At 39.4% G+C, this 27,136-nt stretch overlaps 1 protein-coding gene across 8 annotated transcripts in view; it reads right to left on the bottom strand.

The window, feature by feature from the left end:
- Nucleotides 1–939: 939 nt before the first annotated feature.
- Nucleotides 940–27,136, bottom strand: part of Lar (tyrosine-protein phosphatase Lar) — a 474,823-nt gene continuing 448,626 nt past the window's right edge. For 5 of the 8 annotated variants that reach the window (XM_074091236.1, XM_074091241.1, XM_074091238.1 and 2 more), the window contains 14 exons: nt 25,549–25,572; nt 23,499–23,599; nt 22,912–22,974; nt 21,026–21,155; nt 19,007–19,157; nt 16,129–16,265; nt 14,513–14,809; nt 10,224–10,363; nt 9,931–10,133; nt 6,721–9,850; nt 6,529–6,639; nt 6,238–6,407; nt 5,104–5,239; nt 940–4,524 (listed from right to left, as the gene is read on the bottom strand). In XM_074091236.1, coding sequence (XP_073947337.1) covers nt 4,456–4,524; nt 5,104–5,239; nt 6,238–6,407; nt 6,529–6,639; nt 6,721–9,850; nt 9,931–10,133; nt 10,224–10,363; nt 14,513–14,809; nt 16,129–16,265; nt 19,007–19,157; nt 21,026–21,155; nt 22,912–22,974; nt 23,499–23,599; nt 25,549–25,572 — 4,862 coding nt within the window. In that variant the 3' untranslated portion in view covers nt 940–4,455. The remainder of the gene's footprint in view (nt 4,525–5,103; nt 5,240–6,237; nt 6,408–6,528; nt 6,640–6,720; nt 9,851–9,930; nt 10,134–10,223; nt 10,364–14,512; nt 14,810–16,128; nt 16,266–19,006; nt 19,158–21,025; nt 21,156–22,911; nt 22,975–23,498; nt 23,600–25,548; nt 25,573–27,136) is intronic. The other 3 variants (XM_074091242.1, XM_074091237.1, XM_074091243.1) reach the window with 3 other exon arrangements.

Below are 27,136 nucleotides of genomic sequence, written 5' to 3'. Positions count from 1 at the left end.
GATGTTGTTCCATGCCTGTATACTAAAGGAAAATGGCCTTAATTGCTCCCACGGGAATAATGGATTTACTTTTAGTTTTTTCTCCCAAGGGAGGAAAAGTTTTGTTTTCAAGTTTGCAATCAAGTTAGTACGTACATCATTTCAGACTAAAGAGGTTTCAAGTCAGCCAACATTTTATTTATATTTAGCTATGACCCAATTTTACACTATAAAACTTATCTACGCTTAATGAAACTTCGTTAAATTTTTATATTTTGAATTTATATCAACTATAATATATTATAATAACTTTAGCAAGTATCTTTTTAGCATGATGGTAGAATCTGGCCATATGACCATTCAAATTCTAAACGAAACTGTTCTTAGCATTATTTATGGTAGACGACTTTGAAAAAGTGACATTTAGCGGGGCTACTATGAAATTCGAATTTCGTGTCGTTCCGGCTCTCTGACGCTTATACTATTTAATACAAGTGAGAGGGACGGTACGATACGAACTTCGATTTTCGAATTTCGAATTAGGCGCACAGGGGAACTACTACAAAACTCGAAAATAGATGTTCGTATCTTATCGCTAATACTTTTATTTAATACGAGAGTGAGAGGAACGGAAAGAGAATTTCGTATTAGCCCCTCCTGTAATGACAGGTAGGTAGCCATTATTTCATTCAGTTGTTTTCTTATCCTCTTTCTCTTGCCAAGCTGTGAAGTGTTTCTAGACACAAAACACATATTTAATTTTAGTTTTTGCATTTTATTTCTTCGCAGTGTGAATCATTGTGCATCATGAGCAGTCTTTATTAGGATTACAAACTCGAGTCATTAAAAGTGTTCCGCCTTAGGCGTCGGACTTCTAATAGACTCTCGTTAGTAATCCCTTTCTTACGGCCCTTAATGCACAATGTACTATTATTTCATAACAAAATAAAAATATCATAATATGGTCTCACATAATTTATTTGTTCATATACATATGTATAATTTTGCGAATCCACTGTGTCCCGAGACGCAGCGCGGGAATTTTTACAAAATAATCATCGCCTACAAACTCTTACAACTACATTTACACGTCGCCCGCCAGCCATTTGCATGCGTCCGCCATTTTAATTGCACTAAAATAATAACTTTTAAAGCGAAGTTGGAGACAGTGCCATTTTTATTTATAACACAGATAGCATACGATTGGTTGCGATTTCATTTTGCAAAAAGTAACATTGGCATGAAAGAGACATTATTACACATTAACAGAATAATCCATTTGTACAAATCACATTTAAATCTAACCATGGTACACTGGCAATCGATAGATGAAACTAATGCTAATTTTAAAATTTAAACATTAAGAAATCATGAAGTAATTACAATGAAACAAAATTATATTAAGAACACGTCGAAATGATTAAATCAGTCTTTTTAATTTATTGATTAACATAATACTATGATTGAGAATAAGTAGGAGCGATTAAACAGTGACAAATAATTTGTACTATACAATGGAACGAAATACCAGCACCGTTTCTATGGCTTTACATACTACGAATTAACAAAAAATTGGCTATGGAAATCACGGTTTATTAACAACATTAGGTTATTTAATTTGGTCACCTAAGCATAAATGGGAACTATTGTACAAGAGATCGATAGTGTGCGTTGGAAACCTTAAGAATAAAATGAAACGGCAAGCTGTGAGAATATATAAAAAAACACGTAAATTAAAAAAGTTTTGTTCATAAAATAAACGTAATCCATTACAATTGAATACCGTATAAAAATAAAGCAAATTACATCGGAATGGACGTTATAGTTTAAGTTAAACAAAAATTATAATAAATATACAACGAAATGTGGACAGAAGTTACAGTTAAGCTGCCATGGACTTAAAAAAATAAAGATAAAATAAAGCTCCCCATTCAGTGGCAGTATGATGCGTTGCCGCAGTCCTCGACATGTGATTCATCAACGAGTATTAAAATTTCGCTATATCCTCAATTTAACAATATCTCATTATCTCTACGTACGTTTCGTATATTATTGTTTGTTATTATATCTAAGAGAAATTGGCAGTTACGACCAATTAACGATCAAATTGAGTACCCGCAAAGTTATTTCAGAAAACACTTTAAATTCGCCTCTAGTTCGAATCATAGACGCGTCGTATTTCCTAGGTTAGAAGCTCAACTTTAAATACTAACTTATACGTACATTGATAGGTATAAGTAGGTAGTAGGTATATTGTATAAAATGAGTGAAAAACCTAAAAATCTTACACGATACTAGGCAAGGGATTACTGTAAAAGATTAATCAACGTACTACACTTAGAGATAGCTTAATGTAGGGTTACGGAGTCGCCGGGACCTTCAGTACAGAGTCCGCTTACTTGGGAAGTTTCATGTTATGCAATATTATAAAAAGGTACTTAAACAAAATTTAAACATTAAAGTTATCGCATTTTTTAATTGATTATTTCGAATAACACGTTCAACAGTTTAATTAATTTATCTCATTTTCATTTAGCCGTTTCGTTACGCAACTCGTCCCGAAAATTATGCAAATTATTTTTTAACTACCCTCGTATTCGTTAAAACATTACCACACCGACGAAACATTTTTTTCTACCTAAATATAGATATGTCATCGAATCACGTTCATCTAAAAGCAAGCAGTGATTAAAAAAATACTACCTAGTAATTCTAAAAGGTATATGACGTGTAGCAAGAGTGACTGTCAAGCAGACAACGGAATGAATAGAACAGCAGTCATTGAAGATTAAGGGGTCACAATGGGTAACTTTCATAGCAATAGCATAATATTAACTCCCCTCATAGTAAGTACTCACACTAATTTCTACTTCAATTAATATACAATCAAAATCAAAACTTCAATCTTTTCAATTGACACATCCAAGTATACCGATTGCGGACCCTTAATAACAAAATTAACCTACATATCACTGGCTGATTATTAAGTATAACTGGGTGTATATAAAGCGAACTAACGTCACATACCACTATGTACACAAAATAATTATGTACTAAGCACAGTACTGACACAAAATTTCATTTCACACGACACAGCCGATTCGTCTAAGGGTTAACGTGTATTGCAATAATGAAACGATTTACCGCCCTTTACACTACTTAACATATTTTTAACACACGATATGAAAAATAAACTTCTAAATTACAGCTGCAATAACTATTTATACATTTTATAATATTTAGTTTAGTTTTAGTTATATGTGATGTGACGACCAGAATTTATTATTATATCGCGTTAAATCATCATAGTCTGACGCAGGCAAGTTCCTTCACATTTGGAAAGGTAATTTATTTCAGGCAGATCTCAAAGGATTGATTGAAAAAGAACGGATCTCAATTTCATTTCACCGTTTCCCCGAGCCGTTTAGAAACTTTCCTGCGAAGACTGACTCTCTAAGCGCACTGATTTTATTCCCTAATTACTTTACCTGATAGCAAATTATACATTTTGGCATATTACACTGATTTAGATAAGTACCTTCCATTTGGAACTGTCTCAATATTTTAAATGCATCTATTCTTCAACTGATTTATATGGAATTCAACATTAACTGTTCCTATTTGAAGACAAAAATAGCGCGAACAGCATCGTATAAGTTATCATAAGTAGATACGGGTTAATTAAGTATTAATAGTTATTACCCTTCAGACTCACAATCATGATTTTGTTAGTGGTCACATTCTTTAAATATACGTCATAAGTAGCGTTCCTAGGCACTCGTACATGTTTAGCCTCATAATTGTATGCTACACATTGATTCAACAATACACGAGGTCGAACGTCACTACGGCAGGACGAGTTGACAGGCGGGCGGGCCGGCGCGAGCGCGAACTTTCGCGAACAAATATGGAAGTCAGCCAACTTTGACAAAACATGTCAATAAAAGTTAGGAAAGTATAATAAATTCACGCCCCCAAACTCGATTTCGTCTGACCCCTGATAATTCAGTATTTATACGTTCCTTGAATGAGCGCAGGGAGGTTACAGAAAAGGAATATGCGGCAAAGTGTCAAAAACTACTTAAATAAGTTAGATAAACTGTCCACCCATCTTTTTACCTTCGTCAAAATTTGTGACAGCACACTTTTTTCTCTAATTTTGAATACTGCCAACAAACACATTAAAAAAAAAACTTATCTGCTCGGCGCGACATTTACGCGTGCTGACTAATAGTTGTTAAAAGCGTCTCTTTCTTTTTGGACGAGCCAGTATAGCACTCACTGAGCAAAACGACACTAACTTGTAAACCGACTTCAAAATTTTTATGAAAGGACACAAGATTATTACAAAACAAAAGAAGACCGGCCGGCGATGACCCGCCCACCCGTTCAACACCTAATTCAGAGTAAATGCAATACAGTTAAGTACATACGTAGTGCTAAGCGTGAGTTCGACTAGACGAGCATGTCTCAGCGTCAGTTGGCGTAGTGGTCGAACGAGCCCAGATATTCGAGCGCCGCGCGATAGCAAAACTCGTACTGGTCCTGTAACACAAGCATTTTTATAATTCCTCATAGAACCAATTATGCTCGTATATGCTGCCGTACTCTGACTTTAATTGAGATTTCGTTCATAAAGTTTGAATTGTTGCACAAAATAATGATTTCTGAAATGACTTGTGACTAATGCAATTGCGATGTCTAGCGAGCAGATAGTTAATCATCCGACTGAATCTAACCACTGCTGAACATGTTCCTCACCCGTGGTATGCCACTGAGCTTTAACCTCAGGTCTCCTCCTTCAATCCATGCCCACTGCCTTACAAATATTCCTGTCAAGAGGTCTCTACTCAAATCTGTCAAGTCTTCATCATCACCAGCAACAGTCATCAACGTCATCAGTCATCAGTTCAACGGCATACATGACCTACCTACTCAGTGGCACAAAATTTGGCCCACTCTACATACAAAATTACCTGTCACTGCATTTTAGGGCCAGATTGTTTGCCGCTCAATATATTTCAGTTTGCTAATACGTAAGCTATGTTAGCATTTGTATACTCGTGGACTATCACAAGACTTTGATTCTCTGACGAGTAACTTCGTTTCTGTTTCGGCACTTACCTCAGTCTGTACCATGGCGGGGCGTTGCGTGCGCAGCGTGCGGACTGTCTGGAACACGTCCACCACACCCTCGTACTGCATGCGCTCGAGCACCGTCGACAGAGTGATGAACACGCCCGTGCGACCCACGCCCGCGCTGTCACCAAACATTACGCCAGTTATTTGACACTCCGACAAAAGAACTAATAATACCGACCCTGTTTTTCGTGTACACGCACTGTAAACGGACATGAGTTTCAATGGGCGTGTATGTACACGGAACACGGTCGGGATTTCCATGTTGGTACTATCCGGGCCGGTAGAATGTCACCCAAAAAGAAGCATGAATTTTGACACCCGGATAGACAAGTGGTTAGGGATTACATCAAGTGACTAAATATATCTGGTAAAATTAACAAACGAATTGCCTTTTTGGCTGATTTTGTGTATCCATTAAAGAGATTCAGAGATTTAATCAAATGAGTGATTTTTCTGGGCAAATGATAAAATGGATTCACCATTTTAACATCCTGCGTAATTTGATAATATCCCTAAGAGATTTGTTCAAATTACTGTTTTCCATTTTCCTGCGATATATGTACTGCTGCTACATAGTACGTTTATCAGGTGCCTAGTACGCATAGCACAAGTTTTACTTAGTCTGGGACAAGGCTATTTAAATCTTTCTTTACTCGGCAACTACACCGGACAGAAATAACGGGTCACTTTGTTTGGATAGGTTTATATGTTATTTTTGTTTCTCATTAGTTGATGCAACGTTAAAGTTTTGTCAATTAGATTAGATCTCTTTGACTGACGCTTTGGTGCCAGAAATGTTGATGGCGTTTTGAATCATAATTTTAAGTCTTGTTTTTAAGTGTATTTAACATCAAAATATCTTGACAAATTATTCATCCTGATTCCTAAACTCTAGTGCTTATATATTATTCCGTTGGCAAGAAGTACAATTCCGTAAGCGTCTTATGCCGTTTTCTGTTCTACCCTCATATCTATATATCGATATGGCACAGGCCATAAAATAATAATAAATTTAGAAAATTCGGGCTGTCGATACAGGCTAGGCTTGTAATAAGTTCAAGACCGTAAAAGAAAAACCGATTATTATTTACTGACATTCCCAAACCCACAACGCACCTGCAATGAACAGTGATGGGACCGTCTTGGCCGAACTGTTCCTTGGTCTTGTGCACCTGGCCCAGGAAGTCGATGAAACCCTCGCCGCTCTTCGGGACGCCTTGCTCTGGCCAGTCTGTGAACTGGAACTGGCGAACCGTCCTGGAGGCGCCGTCACGGGCGTCTGTCACCTGCGAAGATATAAATGGTGAAGTTATGCTAAGAAAAAAAAAGAAACTAGTTTGGTTAATAAAAACAGGCTACTTTTGTGAATAGAAGAAGTAGGTGTAATTGAACTTGACTAAAATTTACCTTGAATTCTCTCAAGATGTATTGTGGCATGTTGTATTCAGCGATAGGATCTACCACAAAACATTGGTAGCGCACAGAACGGTCCGATGGCCAGTATTGATGGCATTTTTCCTGAAAAAGAAAAGTCATATTTAAAACCACAACATTATAAACAAAATATATAAGATGGAATATTAAAAAAAAAATGCTTACCCTGCCCATTTCCTTTAGTTTAGTAAGCATGACGACGATGGTAGAGTTGTGCTCCCAAAGCATACGCCAGAAATCATCTGTAGTATCAGGCAACGGGCCTTGAGTGGCGATGTACGCAGCCCGGTATCTGTAGCCATCGACGAATGAGGCGTTGATGTAGTCGGAACCGTCTCTCGGCGTCAGGCACACACGGGTCGACTCAAATGGCAAGATGTGGACCAGTCTGTTTTTATGCTTATTGCAAGGCAAGCTGGCAGAAACAAAACGTGTAGAGTCCGCTTTCATATTAGCGAGCTTCTTGAATTCCAATTCCATACCGGTGATATTTTCAATAGTATCGATACGCATCAGTTTTTGAATGTGCCCGTGCAAGTTGCGGGCTGGGACTTCGGTATCGCCGCAGACGACCGCCTCGAGAAGAGCATCGTGAATGAAAATGTACTGGTCTTCTGTTTGGACCATGTAGTTGCGTTGAGCTCGCAAGCAAGTGACGTGACCGTAGATGTCCACGGTGCGCTCGTGCCTCGCTCTCTCGAGCATCGAGTCGATGACGATGAAGCAGCCAGTGCGGCCGACACCGGCAGAGCAGTGGACGACCAACGGGCCGGCATCTGGCGGGTTGAGAGCACGAACACGACGCAAGAATTGCAAGAATGGCGCCGGGTGGTCCGGGACACCGTGGTCAGGCCAAGCTGTGAACTGCAGCTGTTTGATCTCCCGACGTTCAGCACCTCCATTCCTAGTCACTTGGAAAGTCCTGATGCAATAAGTAGCGAGTTCCTGAACTTCCGCGATGGTTACGGTCATCATGCCATACGTTTCACTGCCGCGGCTCGGCCAGTATTGATCGCATTTGATCCTTGTCCTCTCCTCAAGTTTGGTCATCATTACTATCGTGGACGTTCGCAGTTCCCAGCACATGCGCCAGAAATCTGTAAACGTTTCTTGCAAAGGTCCTTGAGTAGCAACGTAGGCATTATGTTTGCGATAGCCATCGCAGTAGTTAGCATTGATATAATCGCTGCCAAGAATTCCATCTATCGGTTGGAGAATGACTCGGCTGTGGTCGTAAGCGATAACATTTGCGTAGCGGTTCTTAGGTTTGTTGACTTCCATGTTGGAATGGTCCCAGGTAAACTGCTGGCCAGGTTCGATACTTTCATATTCTTGTGAAAACTTGAGATTGTCGTTAGACTTTAGTCTGTCGATGTGCTCAGCCAGTTCCGAAATAGGAATTGGTGGATGAGAAATCATTGCAGGTGTCTGGAAATTAAGCCTTCTCATTTCTACAGGATCAGACGGTGCACCAAAGCCAACATCCGCGGCCATAAGAGGTCGTGTCACGGCTGCTTGATCGGGTGTTTTACACGGTTGTCGTCTTTTCTTCACGAAGAACAACGTTACCAAACAAAGAGAAAGCATCAAAGCTGCTATGATCGGACCAATAACCCAAACCATACCCGCTTCCTTTCTATTCTCCTCTATTATTATTTCTGGGTCGCCATGGAGGTCTTTATCTGGCCCAGGTCTGCTTGGTTCCTCTCCCGGGGGAGCTTCACGCATGTCCAAAGACAAGTATTCTGAGAATGGACTTGATGTGTACAGATGTTTTTGTGGCGTATCAACAACAGCTCTAACAAAAACTCTGTATTGTTTAGTCGGATTTAATTTCCTATTCATAAATCCTTCGTAGTTTTCATCATTGCCGAGGTGGAATGTATACAAGATATTTCTTTGCAAGAATTTGGCAGCTATATATGGAGCGTTCTCATCGTCAGTACGAGCATTATTTTTTATCAACTCGTCTGTTAGGAACTGATCCGGATTTTTATGGTTATGCGCTTTGTCGTCAGGTACTACAACTAGATAATAATGTGAGATCGGGCCGTATTCTTCCGAAGCTTGAGGTAGAATAACGAGTATTTCATTTTCGACAACGCCGTAAAAGTCTGGCTTCACCATAGGTTTAGGCGCTGCCATCTGTGTGGTGACAGTAATTTTTGTCGGCGGCCGGTAGGAGTCGTCGTTGGGTATGGCACTAACGTTAACATTATATGTTGTGAACGGAGACAAGTCATTAATCGAGTACGACGTCCTCTCATGTTTCACAATTATTTCTCTCCGAGGGATCTCTTGCGTTTGCGTCATACCTAGAGAATCGACAAATTCTTTTATAGCATTGTAGGAAATCTTATAGCTAACGGGGTTTAAGCGTAACGGTGGTGCCCACGACAGCGTCATGGAGTGCGTGGACACATCTTGAGCTCTTAAGTGTAAAGGCACTTCTTCCGGTCTTACTTTAACCGTAACCTTTTCTGACAACCTTCCAAGACCGTCCGCCGTTTTCGCCGCTACAGCGATAGCATACTCTGCAAACTTTTCAAGATTTTCTAAATCAGCTGAATGCGTTACGTGAACCGTTTTCTGTTGCCATTCATCCAAATCCTCGACTGGAGTCATAGTGTAGAATATGACGTATCCTAAAATCTTCTTTCTCGAAGGGACGGGTTCCCACCATACTTCTACGCCTGATTCCGAAGTGGCAACGGCTTTTACTGACATGGGCGCTCTACCGATGTCACGTTCAGTGTGAGCAGTGATATCTTTGCTGTACGGCCCGGGACCCTGGATGGTGTACGCGCGAACCTTGAATATGTAATGAGCATCCTCTTCCAGACCAGTGAACACAGCTTTAGTCAGTTCTGTTGTCTTCTCGACAAGTGACGCCTGATCACCCTTCTTTAAAAACTGGACATCATATTTCTTTATCTGACCGCTACGGTCTGCTCGCGTTGGTGGGTCCCAAGTTACACTTATGACATCTGGAGTTTGGAAATGATATGTAACATTTGCCGGAGGTCCTTTAGGTGCACCTTCTGGCGTTAACCAATACTTAATAGTTTCTTGGCCGATACCAATGTGGTTCCGACCTGCTATTCTAAATTCATATTCTACGCCCCTTTCTAAATCGGTAATCTTATGTGAAGTGACTTTAATAGAAAAGTTTTCTTCTTCTAACGGCTGATCCTTGATTCCGAACCTAAGCCGATAACCTAGTAAGTCTCCATAAGTGTGCGTAGGTTTTGCCCATTCCAGTTCGATCGATACAATTGGTTCTCGCTCTAAAACCCTGAAACAATATTAGACGTTTAGCAACATCAAAATATATTCCTCTTAAGTATTTTAGCCTGGTTTCTCAGTTGTACGTACTTCAGGTTAACGGTAGGCCTATTTGGCACACCGCCGGGTGTCTTGACCGACACCGGCGTACTTCGGTCCCCGTCTCCCTTCCTCGTCAGAGCGGCCACTTGCACGCTGTACCTCGAATCGGGCTGCAGCCCTGATATGTTTAATTCGAGTGTTGTGTCGTCCAACACGTTGAAACGCATGGGATCATTCAGCAGGCCCTTACCCTATGAAGAAAGTAAACAATTATTTTGCGATTCAAGAAGCTTTTCTCATACGAGTATGTTATTCTTATTAAACTAGCGTTTAAATCTCACCTCTTCTCGAACTTCTTGCACATGAACATGATAGCCTCGGATGATGCCATTCTTTTCCTTCTCACTGGGTGGTTTCCACGTGACATGCAGCGACGTCGAGTTGATGGCAGTGACCTTGACGTCCTGAGGCTCCCCGGGCACTGTACATACAAACAAAATGTTTCATATCCGGACCAGACCCGTTCCAATAAAGACCTAAATGCCCTATCAGCATCTACGGGAGCGTGCTAATAAACTACCTAAAGCTTAAACTTTTAAGGGTCTAAATTGGATTAAGCGTCAGCGTCAAAACTTCGTCAAGCACTGCGGATTCAGATAGAAGTTTTCGCAGCGAGTGCGGTCGGTAGTCGCCGTCGTAATGCTGATAGAGTATTTCGGCCGAGGCGAGTGTCTACACAAGCCTTTCAGCATCTCGATCGGGCATTTGAATACCAACACACACTGAGATATCATTTACGCCCTTTTACATCACCATAACCAATTAAAATCCATTACCTTCCAATCCACATCGTTAAGAACAACTAAAATTGTCAAGCAGTTCACAAAGAGTCAACATTTAGTAAGTTATATCTATAGTTAGGTATCCAAAAGCAGCATTAATTTTAATATTAGTCACACACTGCAAGGGATTCATGCTTGGGGGCGTAAGACTTGGGAGTATCGGTTGCATGTTACAGAGGGGACACACCAAGTCTTTAACAACCCATCAAGTATACTCTGAAAAGACATGCGTCTCTCAAAAGGTTACCGCTTGCAGTCTGCTTTGAAGAGATCGTTAGGTTTACACGCTAGGAAGAGCAATCTACAGTAAAGCTTAGGCACAAGCACAAACGCACATCTATACAAGCACTATAGTAATGTGTACTCACTCCTTACGGCTGTACGGGATTACCAGCGGCCCATACAAAGTCAGTGACGAGAGAAAAAAGAGAAAAACGCATTCAAATACATTTAAGACAAATTGTGCGAACATTGCAGGGCGAACGGAACTACTAAGTGAGAGATTACGAGTCGAACTCTTGTCGGCAAATGGAAGGCGCTCTTTATTTCCTTGTGTATTTTGAGCTCTTTAGGAGACGCATTCGGGTTAAGCCGCTTGGGACACCGGCGGCAGTCTAGGTTCGCGTGCATTGCCTTTTTCTGTTCACAAGTACGTCGAACAAATGCGAGTGGGAATTCATTTCTCGCTGGAGCTAAAATGTCTTTGGAAATGCGCGAAATATTTTTCTTGTTGCAATGAATATCCTTTGTGTGTGTAACTGAATTATGCATCTGGAATATTTTCAAACGATTGTTCGGCTCCGTGCTCCGCGGGGAGTTGTGTTCGAATAGAAAAAGGCTTTGCACTTGAAGTTAATTGTGGCTGTCCCTCGGCGCTCAGAAGTCACTCACACGCACATGTATTGATTAACGCGACGGCGGCGCGGCGCTAGTCTAGTGTGGAGGTTGCTGTGTGCGCCATCTTGCTCCGGCGTGTGTGGTGCCTCGTACCTTGTGTTGTTATCTTCTGTGAGGTTTGTGGCAGTGTCAGAGTGTCATTGTCTCTTGCCTGTGCTCCTCTAATGTTCAGTATAGGGTCGTACTTTACAGGAGTGATCGTTGCCGAAATGTCTCGTTGCGTTCTTTGAATCGGCTCGTGCGCAGTTTACGGCGATAGCGAACTTTAAGGCATAGTATTTGTATGTCACATATCTAGTGTGCATGCACGACAGAGAGTCTGATAGAGATTACAGAAGAAGGAAGGAAGAGACAGAAACCGCTACTGGCAAGAAATTGTAGCTTGAGAGCGAGTGAGATAGATAGAGAGACAGAGATAAAGACAGGAAGGAGTGCGAAGTCTAGTCACTGAGCTGAGCAGTCGGTACAGGCGAAGGGCGTGGCGCGGATCTATCCTTCGGATACCGGTAAGGTTGGCCAATTGAACGGTGGAAAGAGAAAAATTTGGATCGGATCCTCGGGAGTATGGTCGCGTCGATCCGCAGCCGTTCCGCTAATAGTATAGTTGTCAGATAGAGTATAGTGAGTAGAGAAGATGTGAGTAGTAGAGCATGCGCGCGTGTGGTGTGGGGACGGTATTGGTATTCAAATGCGGCGCTCGGGCCGTGGTGTGCGCGTGCGCCCGGGCGGCGCGCGAGCGGCTCGCGGCGCGCGACGCTACTGGGTCGGCTCGCGCGCCACCCCCGCGGCCAGGGGGGCTACTACGAAATTCGAAAATCGAAGTTGATATCGTACCATCCCTCTCACTCTCGTATTAAATAATACAAGCGCCAGCGGGACGGCAAGATACGAAGTTCAAAATTCTGCACTTCGTAGCATAGGGCCTGTTGTTGTGTCACGCACTCGTTCTCTCACCTTGTGTCGTCGCTAGTTGTGCTGAGTGCTTCCTAAAAGTGCAGTCCTAACTGCACTCAATCACAGTCTGACTAAAACCAGCGATTACTCGATTGAGTGCAGCCAGACGTACCTATCTGGTGCCCAGTGAAATAAACTGAACGAAAACGGTGCGGTGTGGGTAAAAAGCATGCAAAATTGTGTCCATCGCTAAATACTCAACAATAAGTGTGCGCCAAAATGAAATTATAACGGTGCCGTCGAATTACCAAGTGCAGTATAAACTTTGCATTTCAGTGAGTGCCATCTTAATCGATCGAATGACGGATCAACGCGGCATAAAATAAATCATTACATGTGACAGTGAGTGGTATATCGACTCTATGCCGCTACTGACAGCGGCTAGAACTCTGTGCAATCAACATGGTAGACTGTGACATGATAAATATACATGGAATTTTATTGGCAAGCATAGTAAAACGTGGTTACGAGAATAAACCTCCTTGTTTAGATTCCTGCTATGTGCTCACAAAAAAGGAACAAAAGAAAAAATGACATTAGTAATTTTGATAGTAGTTGTTGCGCATTCAGGAATTCGAATATGCGGTCATAGAGAATATTTTTCGAGCGTAATTTTTATGAATTTACAGGAAACCCACCACCAATATTAACAAGTAGGTAAATATTTTGTTAAAAATAAACAGATGAAATGGAAACATTTTGGGGTTCTCATCACACATTTATAAGCCCACTTCGGCGAGTTATCAGCATTGTTTCCATTCACTCCGCTTAATCCAAACACGGTAAATCATACACAAACCCTTTGACGCATACACAATATTACGCAGTTTTAATTCAGAAAATTTAAAATTATTTCTAAATAGTTTGGTTAAAAACAACACATTTATACCCATGGCTTCCAAACTTGGACCAGAAAATAGCAATGTTAGTGGTTATTATTATTTGTAGAAAAGGAAATATTGTAAAATAATTGCAATTTTGAAAGAATTTAAAATGTAACATCAACAGAAGATTGTAATTATTTTTTGTCCAGTGAAAGACTATAGTTGACATAAAAGATGCAAATGAATTGAGATACTCAAATATCCGCTTTTCAAATTTTTCTTATGATGTTACACAACCAAAGGTCATTTAACTCGACGTCGAGCAAGTTATTGATTCCGCCTTTGTTTCAAAAATCGTTCAATTAATTAAATAATCCATTCACTTACTAGACTTAAAATTGATTGCTAGTTTTATTTAAGAGAAATTTAAGTGTTCGTTTAATTGAACGACTGTTTTGAAACGGTAAAAATAAATTAACCCCTCAGATTAAATCAGGTAAGAAGTAAAGTTACCGCACAGGTAAGTGCCAATTTTAATATTTTATTCAGCACAAAAAATATACCCAAATACCTACGAGTACATACCACAATGCCGAATTAGAAAATCACTCAGCGCAATGCTGCAAACAGCAGCGCTGTTTTTCAGTGGTTTCACGAAAGTAAAAACTAAAACTTAAAACAAACTTTCTTAGATTGATCTCTAAGCGCTTTATCATTTGCCTTTGCCAGACATAGACCAAAGATAAGTGTATTTTGCTATAAAAGGTTTGTAACTTTTTGTGCATATTTAGTTTTTTCTAGCAATAGAAATGATGTAAATAATCTTGACCTGTCTTTTTACCGTAAAACTTAATTATTGGTACATTATGAAACTATAATAATACGAATGATTGTATTTCATCACAATTTCATTCTTACTTGCTTTTAAATATTATGTATTTTTTGGAGAGTCTGCCGCAGTCAATGGAACTTTAAGAGTTTATTTATTATTTCTAATTCAATAAAAATAATATAGGAAAAAAAATACCAAAAAATAGGAGTTGATTTATTTTGACCTCGTGGTTAATACAATTGAAAGTTATAGTTATAACCAATGAAAGTAGCGACACGTACCGTCTTCGTGAGTGCGCACGGTGACTGGGTAGGAGGAGGGCCCGTCGCCCACGCTTGTGCCTGCGAGGACCCAGATGCGGTACTCCGTCCAGCGGCGGAGTTCATCCAGTTCGAAGGACGTTTGGTTTAGCTTGACCACCGTCGCTTCCGAATCCCCCCTCCCACTCTCCACGCATAGCAGCTTGTAATACGCGATTCTCCCGTTCGCTCGCTCGGCCGGCGGCGGCTGCCACGACACCCGAATAGCAGTCGGTGACACCGCCACGGCAGTCACATTCATCGGCGGCGCTCCAGGAACTAAAAGCTCAGTTATAAGAAAAAACACATCGCAGGATCTTAGGACCTGGAACTCAAACGAGCGTCACGCGCCCCGTTAGAACCGACCTAGCCGATGCAATCACTGAATGCGATTGAAACAAAACAGTGCCCAAATAAAATGAAAACGACGCGAGTCGTTAAAATAAACGAGCATGCACATTTTGTTAGTGTTGAGTGTGTTTGATCCGCTCGCCCATACGTCTCTATGTATCATCCGTCACACTTTCTCCTGTTGGAAGAAAATTGTGCTTATTATGTTGTTGCTTACGACGCGAACACACGCCTCGCGAAGTAGATTTATTAGTGACGTAATTGATGGTACCATCGTTGATGTATACTTTATTCCCGTTGCGTTCGTGTCGATGGCAATTGGATTCAAAATAAAAATAAAATAACCGAGGTGTAGACCTAAGATTAAACTCGGACCTACAAACGACATAAAGCTACTACCAAGGTACCGTGAACGCATCACACTTGTTCGCACCATATCGTTGGACGAGTCTCCGGCTATAGGTGAGAAGTGAGTGTGCGTGCACTTTACCGCATCGACAGATTTACAATTACAAAACAGATATTGTGATATAAAACTTGGTGCTTGTGCTGTAATACTGGCAGCGTGCCGGGCAGGTGCTTTATGTGAAATTACATTACGAGTTACCTGTAAACCTTGGCTAACACTCACACTGTCAAAGCTACGGAACCAGGCTCTGAGAACGCGGCGCACATGTTAGATAAAAATCTGTTTGTGAAAAAGGCAATATGTTGTGGCGTTTTTTTCTGTTTTGCTAGCTTGAAAAGCGCGTACGTCGCTCGGTTTGTTTTTGTTTGCGAGCAAAGTTAATCAGCAGTGGCTATGTTGTTGCGTTTGAAAAGAAAGCAATTGGTTTATAAATTTAGGGCATTTTGCTGGTCGCGTAATGCTCGGGCAAATTTAGCCACAAGAAGCGATTTCAGCCTGACTCTAACGTTGAATAACAAACAACATTTTTTTCGCATCTTCATCCTTCATATGACGCGTTCTCCTCTCTGGCTTCAACGCTACCGCGTCAAGCCAAGGTGATTTTCCACCGACGAGGCGACACGAGGATGAGCGAGAAGTTCTTATACAAAACGCGCGATATCGTGCGAGCTCGCACGCTCGCGGGTGACATCCCAATACTAATACCAATTCCCGGCCATCCTCGCCCCGTCTCGCCTCGCTAGTGGAAAATCTCGCAAATTTAAGGAACATGTTAGCCGTTCCACAGAGCCCGTTCCCCACAGTCACATCACACGTCCCTCGAAGGCACCTGACATACCGTATTGCTTGGTCCTCACAGCAATGGGCGGCGTTGTTGCACCCTCGCCCCTTTGCGATCTCGCCGCCAGCCAGATGTAATATAGCGTGTTCGGATACAGCCCGTTAAGAGTGTATGTCTCCGTTATTGGTATGCGTCTGAGGAATTAGTATTGTTGTCAGTACATAGAATTAAAAAGAGCTAGTGAAAAAAGTTTTTTAACAAAGCATTCTTGTTTTAATGTCTCAAAGACTTTGATATGGAAAAACTTTTCTCACTTTAACTTTACGCTAATGCCAAACACTCGCTGCCTATGGTGCCATAAGTCATTGTCGCGATAGTAATAGTATGCGTGTCTCACTTATCATTAACCGCTTATCGATTCCGAGAATGAAAAGTGTGTGTAGTGGTTTCTTTATTTATTGCCACAGTCAGCGAATGTTTGACATATACTTAGTTGAATTAGGAGTTTCAGGTCTAATTAAAAATTCTTTCCAATTTGCTCGTTTTTATTTTTCTACATATACAAGTAAATAAAATCGAAATGTCTCGTTGTAATATCAAAATACTCCTACTTTTAAGTAATTGTATATGAAAGTGCCTATATGCATCATTAATAACAATAACCCTCCTTCTTCGCAGTTATTTTGTCTGTATGTTTGTTCCGGATAATCTCCGTATCAGTTGAACCGATATTGACGGGATTTTTACTGGAAGGTAGGTGATATTACAAGGAGTACCATAGATTACTTTTTATTAAAAAAAAACACTTCCCCCTTCCAAAGCGCTTCTCCATTTGCTGAGATAGATCTAATTCCACCCAGACGCAATGGGAGGCACCCCTCAATATAAAATACTGACTTATTTAAAAACAGAAGAGACAGTTCTTTGACGTCTCATTTAAATCAAACTCGATTCAGCAGTTGAAAAACAGCTTCCACCGTCAAGTGCGTCACTTAAAATAACCATTCAAAATTAATTCACAAAATTCGTGTCATCATCTGAGTGCGCTCAAGTCACTTCAACTCTTGAACTCGTCAAATTTAAAAACCGCAATTAAAGTGGCCATTAATTGAAGGGGTGTTTTAGATTGAAAGGCCTGTTAATTTTAATGCAGACTGCAGCGTAGTTTTATAGCTCGTCAGCTTAATGGCGGCATCAAAACAGTTTGAAAGCCATTATTTTGTGTGTAAAATTGTGGCTTGGCTGTTACAATCATAGGAGGGTAGTTTTATGATTCATATTTGATTAGATTTTTGGGCAAGGTCCTTTTGGGGGCTAGTTTACCGTGATTAAAATAATGGCCCTTCAGGGGGCTAGCTTCACCTCTCTATTCTGCACTCTCTCTATCACTTAAAAGGGTATTTAATAATTGAATTTACATTATATTATAATGAGAAAATGGATATACAGCCAAAGTTTAGTAAAAAAAAGTTGAAAATTGAATTTATAGTGATTTTTGAAAAATATTTCATCTTGAAATTCTCTGTCTAATCTTAAATATTTATTATGTATACGAGTATTTATTTATAAGGTAGAATACATTGTTTTTCGGCTCGATATACAAAATAGTCAAATAACGTATTTTGTTCACATAATTACAGAAATCTGCCATATAAAATATTAAAAACTTATCAGAAGTCGTAGAAGAGGCTCTAAATCAATTGTCAGGTAGGTAACTTATTTCGGTTTAATACACCGAGCTTCGCTTTGTTAAGCGCGATGTGGTCAAATTTGGTAGCCTATTTTGCTTAAAAAAACAATTGAAAGAAAGAAAGAAAGAAAGAGATACATTTATTCACAACACAGCAATAGACAACACAACACAAGACACAACAATCAATTGATGCAATTGATGTTTATTTTTTAATGCAAAATAGGCTCGCGTTTGACCACAATACAGTATTTGACTATTTTGTGTATGTTTTATAAATTAAAACTACACAATGCCTGTTATCGAATAGAGTAAAAAATTTTAAGCTACCCTTACAAATAACAAAGTTATAAAGGTTTGAAATTCATCAAATCAAAGGTTTGATTAGACAGAGAAAACCATACTGGCATGTGACGTCACACGCCAGTACCGCCATACTTGCTGCATAGAGAAAAGCGTTTGAGAAAAAGACAGGTACATAGATTTTTCAAAAAAACACTATTAATCCAATTTTCAACAGATTTAAATTTTCTCTTCGCTAATCACTGTTCGTATATCTATATTTTCATAATAATAATATTAAGATATGGATTACGGAGTTGTCAAATAACGTATTGCGCTTACCGCAACAAACCGTAGCTAGACTCGTGCGTAAGAGTAGAAATTTCGCTCATCTTTTACCATTTAAGCGTCTTGTTTACAGGAAATAAACATGAGCTAAACTCGATTTAAGACGTGAGTTATCCTGGACAACGTCATACAATATGAAATGAGCAGTTCAATACCCTACTCAGTTAAATAAAAGTATCATCTATAGATAAGGGTTGCATCCCACGAGTTATAATAACATTTTAATAACGTTCATAACGTACAATAAACTTTAGATACCTATAATAACAAATCCTTATTTTCATAATGAAAGTACTTTTAAAGTTCAATGTTGTATGATATTAGACATTTTGAAATTATATGTTTTGTTTATTATACAATAATTATACACTGTGAATGTTATATTAAAGAACCACTGCAATTAAGACAAAAGGTATCTCAGAAAAATAACTTTTGAGTTATTTATACCACTGTGCAGCTCAAAAACTTGTGCATCAGTTGGTATATAAATAACTCAAAAGTGCTTCTTTTGAGATACCATCCTTTGCAGACGGCAGAATACCTGAACTTAAATGTTATAAGTGTTAAATAATCTGTTGTTATATCTCGTATTACTTCCTCATTGGCTAGACTTACTTCCTATGATGCTGCTTCGCGTAGGTATCGTTCCAGTAAAGTTCGTACGACACAATGTTGTCGCCGGCATGCGCCGGACGCCGCCACGACAGCGTGACCGAAGTTTCGCCCGCCTCCACCGACACTAGATTTGACGGTTGCGAGGGGACGCCTGCGAAACAAGTTCAAATTCAAATCGTTTATCCTGTAAATAGGCCGCCAGGAGCTCTTTTACACGTCATTTTTTGAAACTACCAGCGCTTTCTGAAAGACCATCATTGCTAAGAAGAATGCGCTGCAAGAAACTTGGCAGAAAGTCATTTTTTCTGAATAAATAATTACAAATAAAATACTTCTAAACTAGTACTGTATAAAATTAAAGAAAAAATTACGTGAAAGAAATAATCATACACGGATGCAAGGGGTCCCTTAGTTCCAAGATTTTATAAATCAGCGAATTTATAAAAGCATGCTGGTTATAATTCAGACATGTATGCATGGGCAGTTCGGTGGCTACCTAACATTAGTGACGTGCAACAAAAACTATCCAAGTCTCGACGATGTAGCTATGTATGGGAACTTCAAAATGTATCTGAAACCTTAATTTAAAATAGTTTTTTTATTCAGATTGCACCTCACTAATGTTAGGTAGTCATCAACCTGCCCACTTGATAACAGGGTCTAATGATGATTATATGAAGTCACTTCTATCAAATGTGCGTGACACGTACGCATCCTTTTTAACCCCAGACGTGAAAAGGGTTTCAATGCCTTGCTAAATGCTGTAATGTCTGTTTTTCTGTGTGGAATTGCAGCTCTCAAATGGATGGCCGAAATTCGATGGGTTTTTTACATGAAAAAGTTTTCTTGCAGTCGTTCTTAGTTATGTTTGATAAAAATAGGTTCAGCCGTTTTTGAGATATTGAACTTTAATGACACACAACCACCAACACAAAGAACCGCAAGGAAACTCGCTTTCACGTAAAAAAAACGCACCGAAATCGGTCATTCCTTTGAGAGCTACGATGCCCCAGACAGATATTAGCGTCAAACTTGTAACCCCCCTTTTTGTGTCGGAGGTTAAAAAGTCAATTAAAAATGACAATGCAATACCTATGGGAGCGAAAACAATATCCGCTGACCGCCGATTTCCTCTAGAATCGGTATTATATTGATACTTAATTGAGATTCGACCCACAGTTGGCGGATTGAATCGAAATCCAATATATTTTCAATCTTTTGTGATTTTAAATTCAGTAACAGTATTATTTTAGCTTTTGACGTGGAACGGAATAATTTTCCAGAAAAGTTGGAAACTAGACTTGTAAATTTCGTTCTTTGCGTTAAAATGACATATTTTTTCACTTCTTAAACGGTTTCTTTTGATTGTAAACACTGACAGTTATTTTAAATACCGTAGGCAGGTATACGAAGTTGAAAATTAAACCCTAGACAATTTGAAGATAATAATAATAAAATAATAATATTCGTTCCTCGTCATCATTTCGGCCTGTATACGTCACATTACAGGGCCTCCTCTCAGATTGAGAGGGCTTGAGCCATAGTTCTCACGCGGGCTGCGCGCGGTTGGGACCTTTGAATTTTTTTTTAGGTGTGTGTTGGTTACGATATTTTCGTTCACCGTAAATTCCGAATATAATTTCGCACATAAATTTCGAAAACTCCACTATCCTCTGCTTAAGGGGCAATAGTTCAAACCACTAGGCCCAGTTACTTTACCCGTTTCACCATCCATTGATTAAATTTATCTGACGTTAGTTTTGTTCGAATAGACGGAGACGGCATCACATTTATCCGTCAAACAAAATTAGTCAATGGGTGGTGAAACAGCCCCTTAGTATAGGCAAATGCAGCGTAGCACGTCCACCAATGAGATGGACGGATGACGTGCTTAAAACTGCAGTTTCACGGTGCGCAAGCCGCTTCCAACTGAAGCAACTGGGTATATTTGGGGGGCTACGTCCAACAGTGGACGTCCCACGGCTGATGTGATGATGATGATAGTCTTCTACCACTTACCTTGCTGAGTCTTGACCTGTACCGGAGCAGAGATGGGGCCAGGACCGACGGAGGTGAAGGCTTGCACGCGTATAGTGTACACCGTGTGAGGTGTCAGCTCGCTGATCGTCGTCAGGTGGCTGTTATCCATCTAGCAGGAGGCAACAAATACTTTATGCATAATTTATGTAAGGGTTGCAAGTTGCGAAAATTTTCCAAAATTAAATTTAAGAAACGGAAGGCTTCAATACAATACAATAACTCTCTCTTGAACACCAACACATAGTAAGCAGTTCAGAAAACACAGGTAATCAGGATCAGGTGGTAGTACCTTGTGCAAGGTCCGCCCGGATTGCTACCACCATCTTGCTCGCTAATCCTGCCGTTAAGCAGCAGTGCTTGCACTGTTGTGTTTCGGCGTGGAGAGTAAGACAGCCGGTGAAATTACTGGCACGTGAGGTATCCCATCTTAGGCCTCTAGGTTGGCAACGCGTCTGCAATACCCCTGGTGTTGCAGATGTTTAAGGGCGGTGGTGTTCTCTTACCATCAGGAGACCCACTTGCTCGTTTGCCATCCAGTCGAATAAAAAAAAGCAATAGGCGGCCTTATCGCTTCAATCAATCCCCATTCAATATTGTGAGAAGTGTCCGAAATTTTCCTATAAGTACGAAGAATTTAGCAATTTTGGAATTTCCTAAGATACATCAGTAGGCCTGCTATCATAGTCAAAGGCGTGCATTGGGCCAATTCCACGGTAATCATCCTCCACACCTGTGTTGACAGTGCCTACCCTGATGCCTACACAATGCACGCGCTTGTTGGGATGTAGACAGCGTTTTTTTTAACCCCCGACGCAAACAGAGGGGTGTTATAAGTTTGACCGCTGTCTGTCTGTCTGTGGCGCCGTAGCTCTTAAACGGGTGGACCGATTTGAATGCGGTTTTTTTTAAATTGAAATCAGGTTTTCTAGCGATGGTTTGTAGACATGTTTCATCACAATCGGTTCAGCCGTTTTTGAGATATTGAACTTTGAAAGTGACAAAGTCGGGGGTGTCCCAACCTTTTGTTGGTTAGGTAATCGCATGCATTTGTTAGTTTAACCTTGTCAACATACCTATTTAAGTCAAGCCCTACCTGTCTCGTGTAATGTCTCAGGTACAGTCAAGGGCAAAGATATCGACACGGCCAAAGTTGCAAAAATATGTATACACGACTTTATGCACATATCATTAAGGCCGTGTATACATATTTTTGCAACTTTGACGGTGTCGATATCTTTGCTCTTGACTGTACGCTGTGTAGAGGTGTACGCTGAAAGAAAATCAGCGCGGTGAAGCATAGTCCTCAACGCACTTGCTGAGCCTGAACCTTTTGACACATAGCTGTTCATATATGTACCTTCTCACGAATATGTATTTTTTATGGGCAATAAATGTTTTTTCTTTCTTGATCAAGATAGAGCGAGATTGTCTAAACCAGTTTATTCTACTTCTCAAAAGGCACCGTCATAACTTCATTTTGGATTACAAACTGAAAAATCGCGCTACCATCTGGTGTCTAGAGCAACCACTGTTTTTGCTCTACCGTAGGGCCCAGGCTGGATGTAGACTGTATTATTTTTAGAACAATGGTAGAATCCATAGTAATTCTGACAAGGCTCTTACAATTTTCGCGAAAGTAATATTCACGATGCACGCTAGAAGAACGCTATATTTTTAAAATCCTTGTACAAAGTATGTTTTGATATATATACCAAAATATCAAATTGTGTACCTAGTGGGCGATACAAGGATAAATACATGGTATAATTAGCAGTACCTACGGAGGTTCAGCAAAAGCTACGTGGAAAACACGCTTACACGTGAAATTCAAAAATAATTCAGTAAAAATATGCGTTTTCAGTTACCATTTGTGAATTCCAGGACTGTAGGGGTTGCGATGGATCAGTGGTGTAGTAGATTTTGTAGCCCTGTGGACAAAATCAACACAGTTGATAAAAACTTGTTTCACAAAGAGTGGCTTTAAGAACTTTGGCATACCGCGTTTTTTAAACGCGCCGTAGTCCCAACCTTTTTTTTACTTTATCCACAAGATTCCCTTTATTCGATTAGTCTTTAAATAGATGTCTTTTTACAAAATTTGAGCCAAATTTAAAAATATGTAAAGGTCGCTCTGATTTGATGGTTTTTGGGAACTAAGAAGAAACCAGATGGTCTTCACAAGCAGTAAGTTTTAATATAATGTCGTATGAACGCAATAGATCGCGCTCGTGATCATTTAAAAAAATAGTTGTGGGTTTATTAAGTACACGTTCCACTGATGTAGGGCACAGGTCTCTTCTCAGAACGAGAGGGCTTGAGCCGTAATTCCCACACGGGTCCAGTGCGGATTGGTAATTTGACATACATCATTAAATGTCTTCGCCGGTCTGTGCAGGTTTCCTCACGATGTTTTCTTCTCACGGTAAATTTCGCACGAGCAACTACTACTTACAGTCACTTGTCCGTTGGGCGTCTCAGGTTCGTCCCACTGGATCACCATAGTGCTGGAGCTGAGCGGCCGCACCTGCACGTTCCTCGGCGCTGAACCGGGTTCTAAAAAAATAAAAACCATTTGTATATGCTCGGACAAGACGAGTGCAATCCCCATATTTACATTAACCCTCAGGCAAATACATTTAATTATGAACTGAAGTTTGTTTATATAATGGAGTTGTGTTACGTAATGAAGTGTTTTTAAATTTTATAATGTAGTCTTTACAAATATACTGCGTAGATAAGAACCGGTTCCCAGAATTTATTTTTTTATCAAAATTGCTATACGTATGTATGTAGGTACCTGCTTTATATTTTACGAGTAGTTGCATTGAATGCTGTGTAAATAAACATCTATATTTTAAATAGAGAAATATTATTATGTTGCATTAGTATTGGTAACAGTAGATTAATAGTTAGGCTAGAACGTAACCCGTTTTTTTTACAGGAATTAAATATTTATAAAATTAATCAGTTAACGTTTAAGTGTTTATTTACAAATGAATTATGGTTTTAAAATTCAGTATATATTATTGCATTAGTAATATGATTTAATGTGTCGTTGTTGCGAGTAAAATTTTACTTGTCCCTTTTTGGCCGATACAAATACATAATAGCACATAGCATAGCGGCTATGATAAAATTGAATCCAAACTATTAAAATAATCATAATTATTAACACCACGATTATCTATAAAATTAATTGTTCATTACGATTGTTAAAATAGTTTGCAAACTTCTTATGTTTATCACAATTTACAAGCCCTCGAACAAATGGTATCAATAAAATAACGTTGTGTCGAATCAACGATATCTTAAACAAATAACATTTCTATTATCAATTAATATCCCGTCTTTATAAAGTGCAGCCATGCGAACGCCCCTCAAGAAAAAAGCAATGCCTAAATATCCAACTAATTTCAAATTACAGTAATAGCTTCAGTATGTTTCATCTTTTAATGACTATTTAAAAAGTTGTAGAGCATTCCTTCGTCCACCTTAAGTCATCTTTCAATTCAACTACGAGAGTAATTTCAGCAGAAGCATAAATTTCGACAAAGACCCGCGGAGTCTTCCCCATAGAGTCCTAATAATTAAAAGCCCATTGTCGTAAAAGTAATAATACGCAAACAATGCAATATCAAATTAAGATGAGACAGGGATGCTGTCAATTATGAACAGAATTGAAATAAAAACACGGAAATAAGCGGTGAGGGCACAATGCCCGACAGGGTTCGTAATCGCGGCTCCGACACGAAAAAGGGGCGTCACTTAATGAAAAATCTCCTTTCTGCTTATAATACTCGGAAAGGACGAAACAATAAAAGTTTTTCGGGCACGGTGCGATATTAAAACGATATAATCTCGTTCCGGGACACTCCCGACGCCCGCATAAACTTTCCCTTTATTAGAAATGTACAGAAAATACAAAAAAACTGCGAGAATTTTTGTATGACAACGTTTTTATTAGCATCTCATCATAACGCCATTATTGTTGTGTCTCGACTGCGCGGTAACTGAGACGATCAGAGTGGGAATTAAAAAAAAAACTCAATTTTAATAATTGACAACGATAAATTTGATATGATAGCTCCTTGACAGGCAACGAGAAAATGTTCCATTATTTTTTTGTATACAACGTTGCAGGAACAAAGGGGACATTTATTGAGAAATTATTTGTAAGTAATCCGACTGGAGGCTTAAAGAGAATCAAATAAGATAGTCGATTGAGTGTGTAATTAATGGACGGGAAAGTGAACGTGTTAGTTAATATTTTTGCATGAGAAACCCTGTTAGAATCATCGAAAAGCCTATTTTCATTATGAACATCATAAAGGACATGCACGGTAAATTATTGACGCCACAGTAACAGAACATGCTGTTAGGAGCCCCTTTATTACATTTAATATACTGACGAACCAAAGTAATGGCTACACTTTGTGTGGAAATCTGACACAAAGTGTACCCATTATTTTTTCCCGTCAATGTCGAGTTTCTCATATACTTACTGGCACCTCCATACAAGGAATCCACTGCAAGGACGCACGAAAAAAAAAGAGCATTAGTCAGTAGAATACATAGTAGATAATAATAGAAAACATCACAAAATTAGTGCAAACACGGGGAAGGAAGGTGTGAAAAATAACGACCCTAGCATTTACAAAATTATACTGGTGCATGAATAAACAACTGAAACAGGTCACGCATTACGTCTACTGTCTAATAAAAAAAAAAAGTATGTGCAAATGAAACAAAGAAAACTATCTTATCAAAAACCGAACTTACATGAAGCGGCGGCGATAGTCGTTCGTCGCGTTAGCGCGAAGGCATGAAAGACGATAAAAACAAATACCTTAAACTGAGACCAGCGCAAGAAAACAAAATCGTCTATTTAATGGATTCCAAAGCAAAAAAAAACCTAAGATCTAAAGCGATACTGTTCTAATGAAACGAAACAAGCGAATGGATGAATGCGTACAAATACGTCCGTTCGACAAATAAATTACTTTGATATCTGTAATGATACGTCGAATTAATAAAGGTTTCTTGTCAAAACTGTCCATGTCACGAGTTGGATTAGGTAAACGTAATATAGCATGTCAGTTGAGTCGATTTCTTGAATACGAGTAGGTACATTAAAACTTATTAAGTACACAACAAAAGGTCGGTAGGTACTCCGATGTAATTTGATACGAAGGAGACATTTTTCTACCAACATTAATAATTCGGGAGAGACTATTCGGTTGGTAATTTAAAAATTAATTGAGAACAGGACGTTACAACCTTAGTAAAAATCTTAAAGAACCTACTTCTATTTTCTGTTTCATGTTTTTTCGTTTTAAGCTTCCATAACAATTGCTTTAGAACTGTAAATAAAGTACATTTCAATACAAAGCAAAGATGACGACGCAGATTACTTTAATTTTAATGAAGAACTAATTCATTTATTTTTTAAATACTTCAAGTACACAAAGCAATGTTTTCAACACGTCTACCTAAACATCGCCGAAACGCGTACACTTTTTCTTTCTCTCCAACAGTAAAAGATCAGTGTTAGAAAGAGATGATCAGGTCTTCTTAGATAAAAAGTTTTAAACCAAGACTGCTCAACATTTTTATCAGTGCGGGGGGAGGGGGGGGGGGGCGAACGGACGATTCAGACATTTTTCGGTGGATCACTGATGGTTACTATTTGAATACTTTTAAGGCTATTAATGGACCTCCAGCAATGGAGTGCACTTTAAGAAGAAGAAAGCTAGTGTAATAAAAAAACAATACTAAAATATTAGTTTAGGTGGCGATATTCATTGATTATCTTTTAAACTGTAAGAGTCATGCCACTAGTGTATCGGAGAAATTAAGTTCATTTGCCTGTTGAATGTTGCCTTAAAGTCATCGGAAATTAAATATAACACGTTGCATTTGTAATAAATAACCGTCAATCACTAAAAACCATCATTTCAAAATCGTCGTTCTTCAAAAGTATTGAGCAGCCTTGCTTTAGACAATTAATCGCAGTTTAAATCTGTAAGAATCGATCGAGCGCCGCAATATAATACAACTTTCACGATTTTTCTTGCAGACCTAGACTGGGCT

This window comes from Choristoneura fumiferana, chromosome 8 (genome assembly GCF_025370935.1).
Source record: "Choristoneura fumiferana chromosome 8, NRCan_CFum_1, whole genome shotgun sequence".
NCBI classification, from domain to species: Eukaryota; Metazoa; Arthropoda; class Insecta; order Lepidoptera; family Tortricidae; genus Choristoneura; species Choristoneura fumiferana.
The sequence above is the reverse complement of the archived record's forward strand: the minus strand, read 5'-3'. Positions and strand labels throughout refer to the sequence as shown.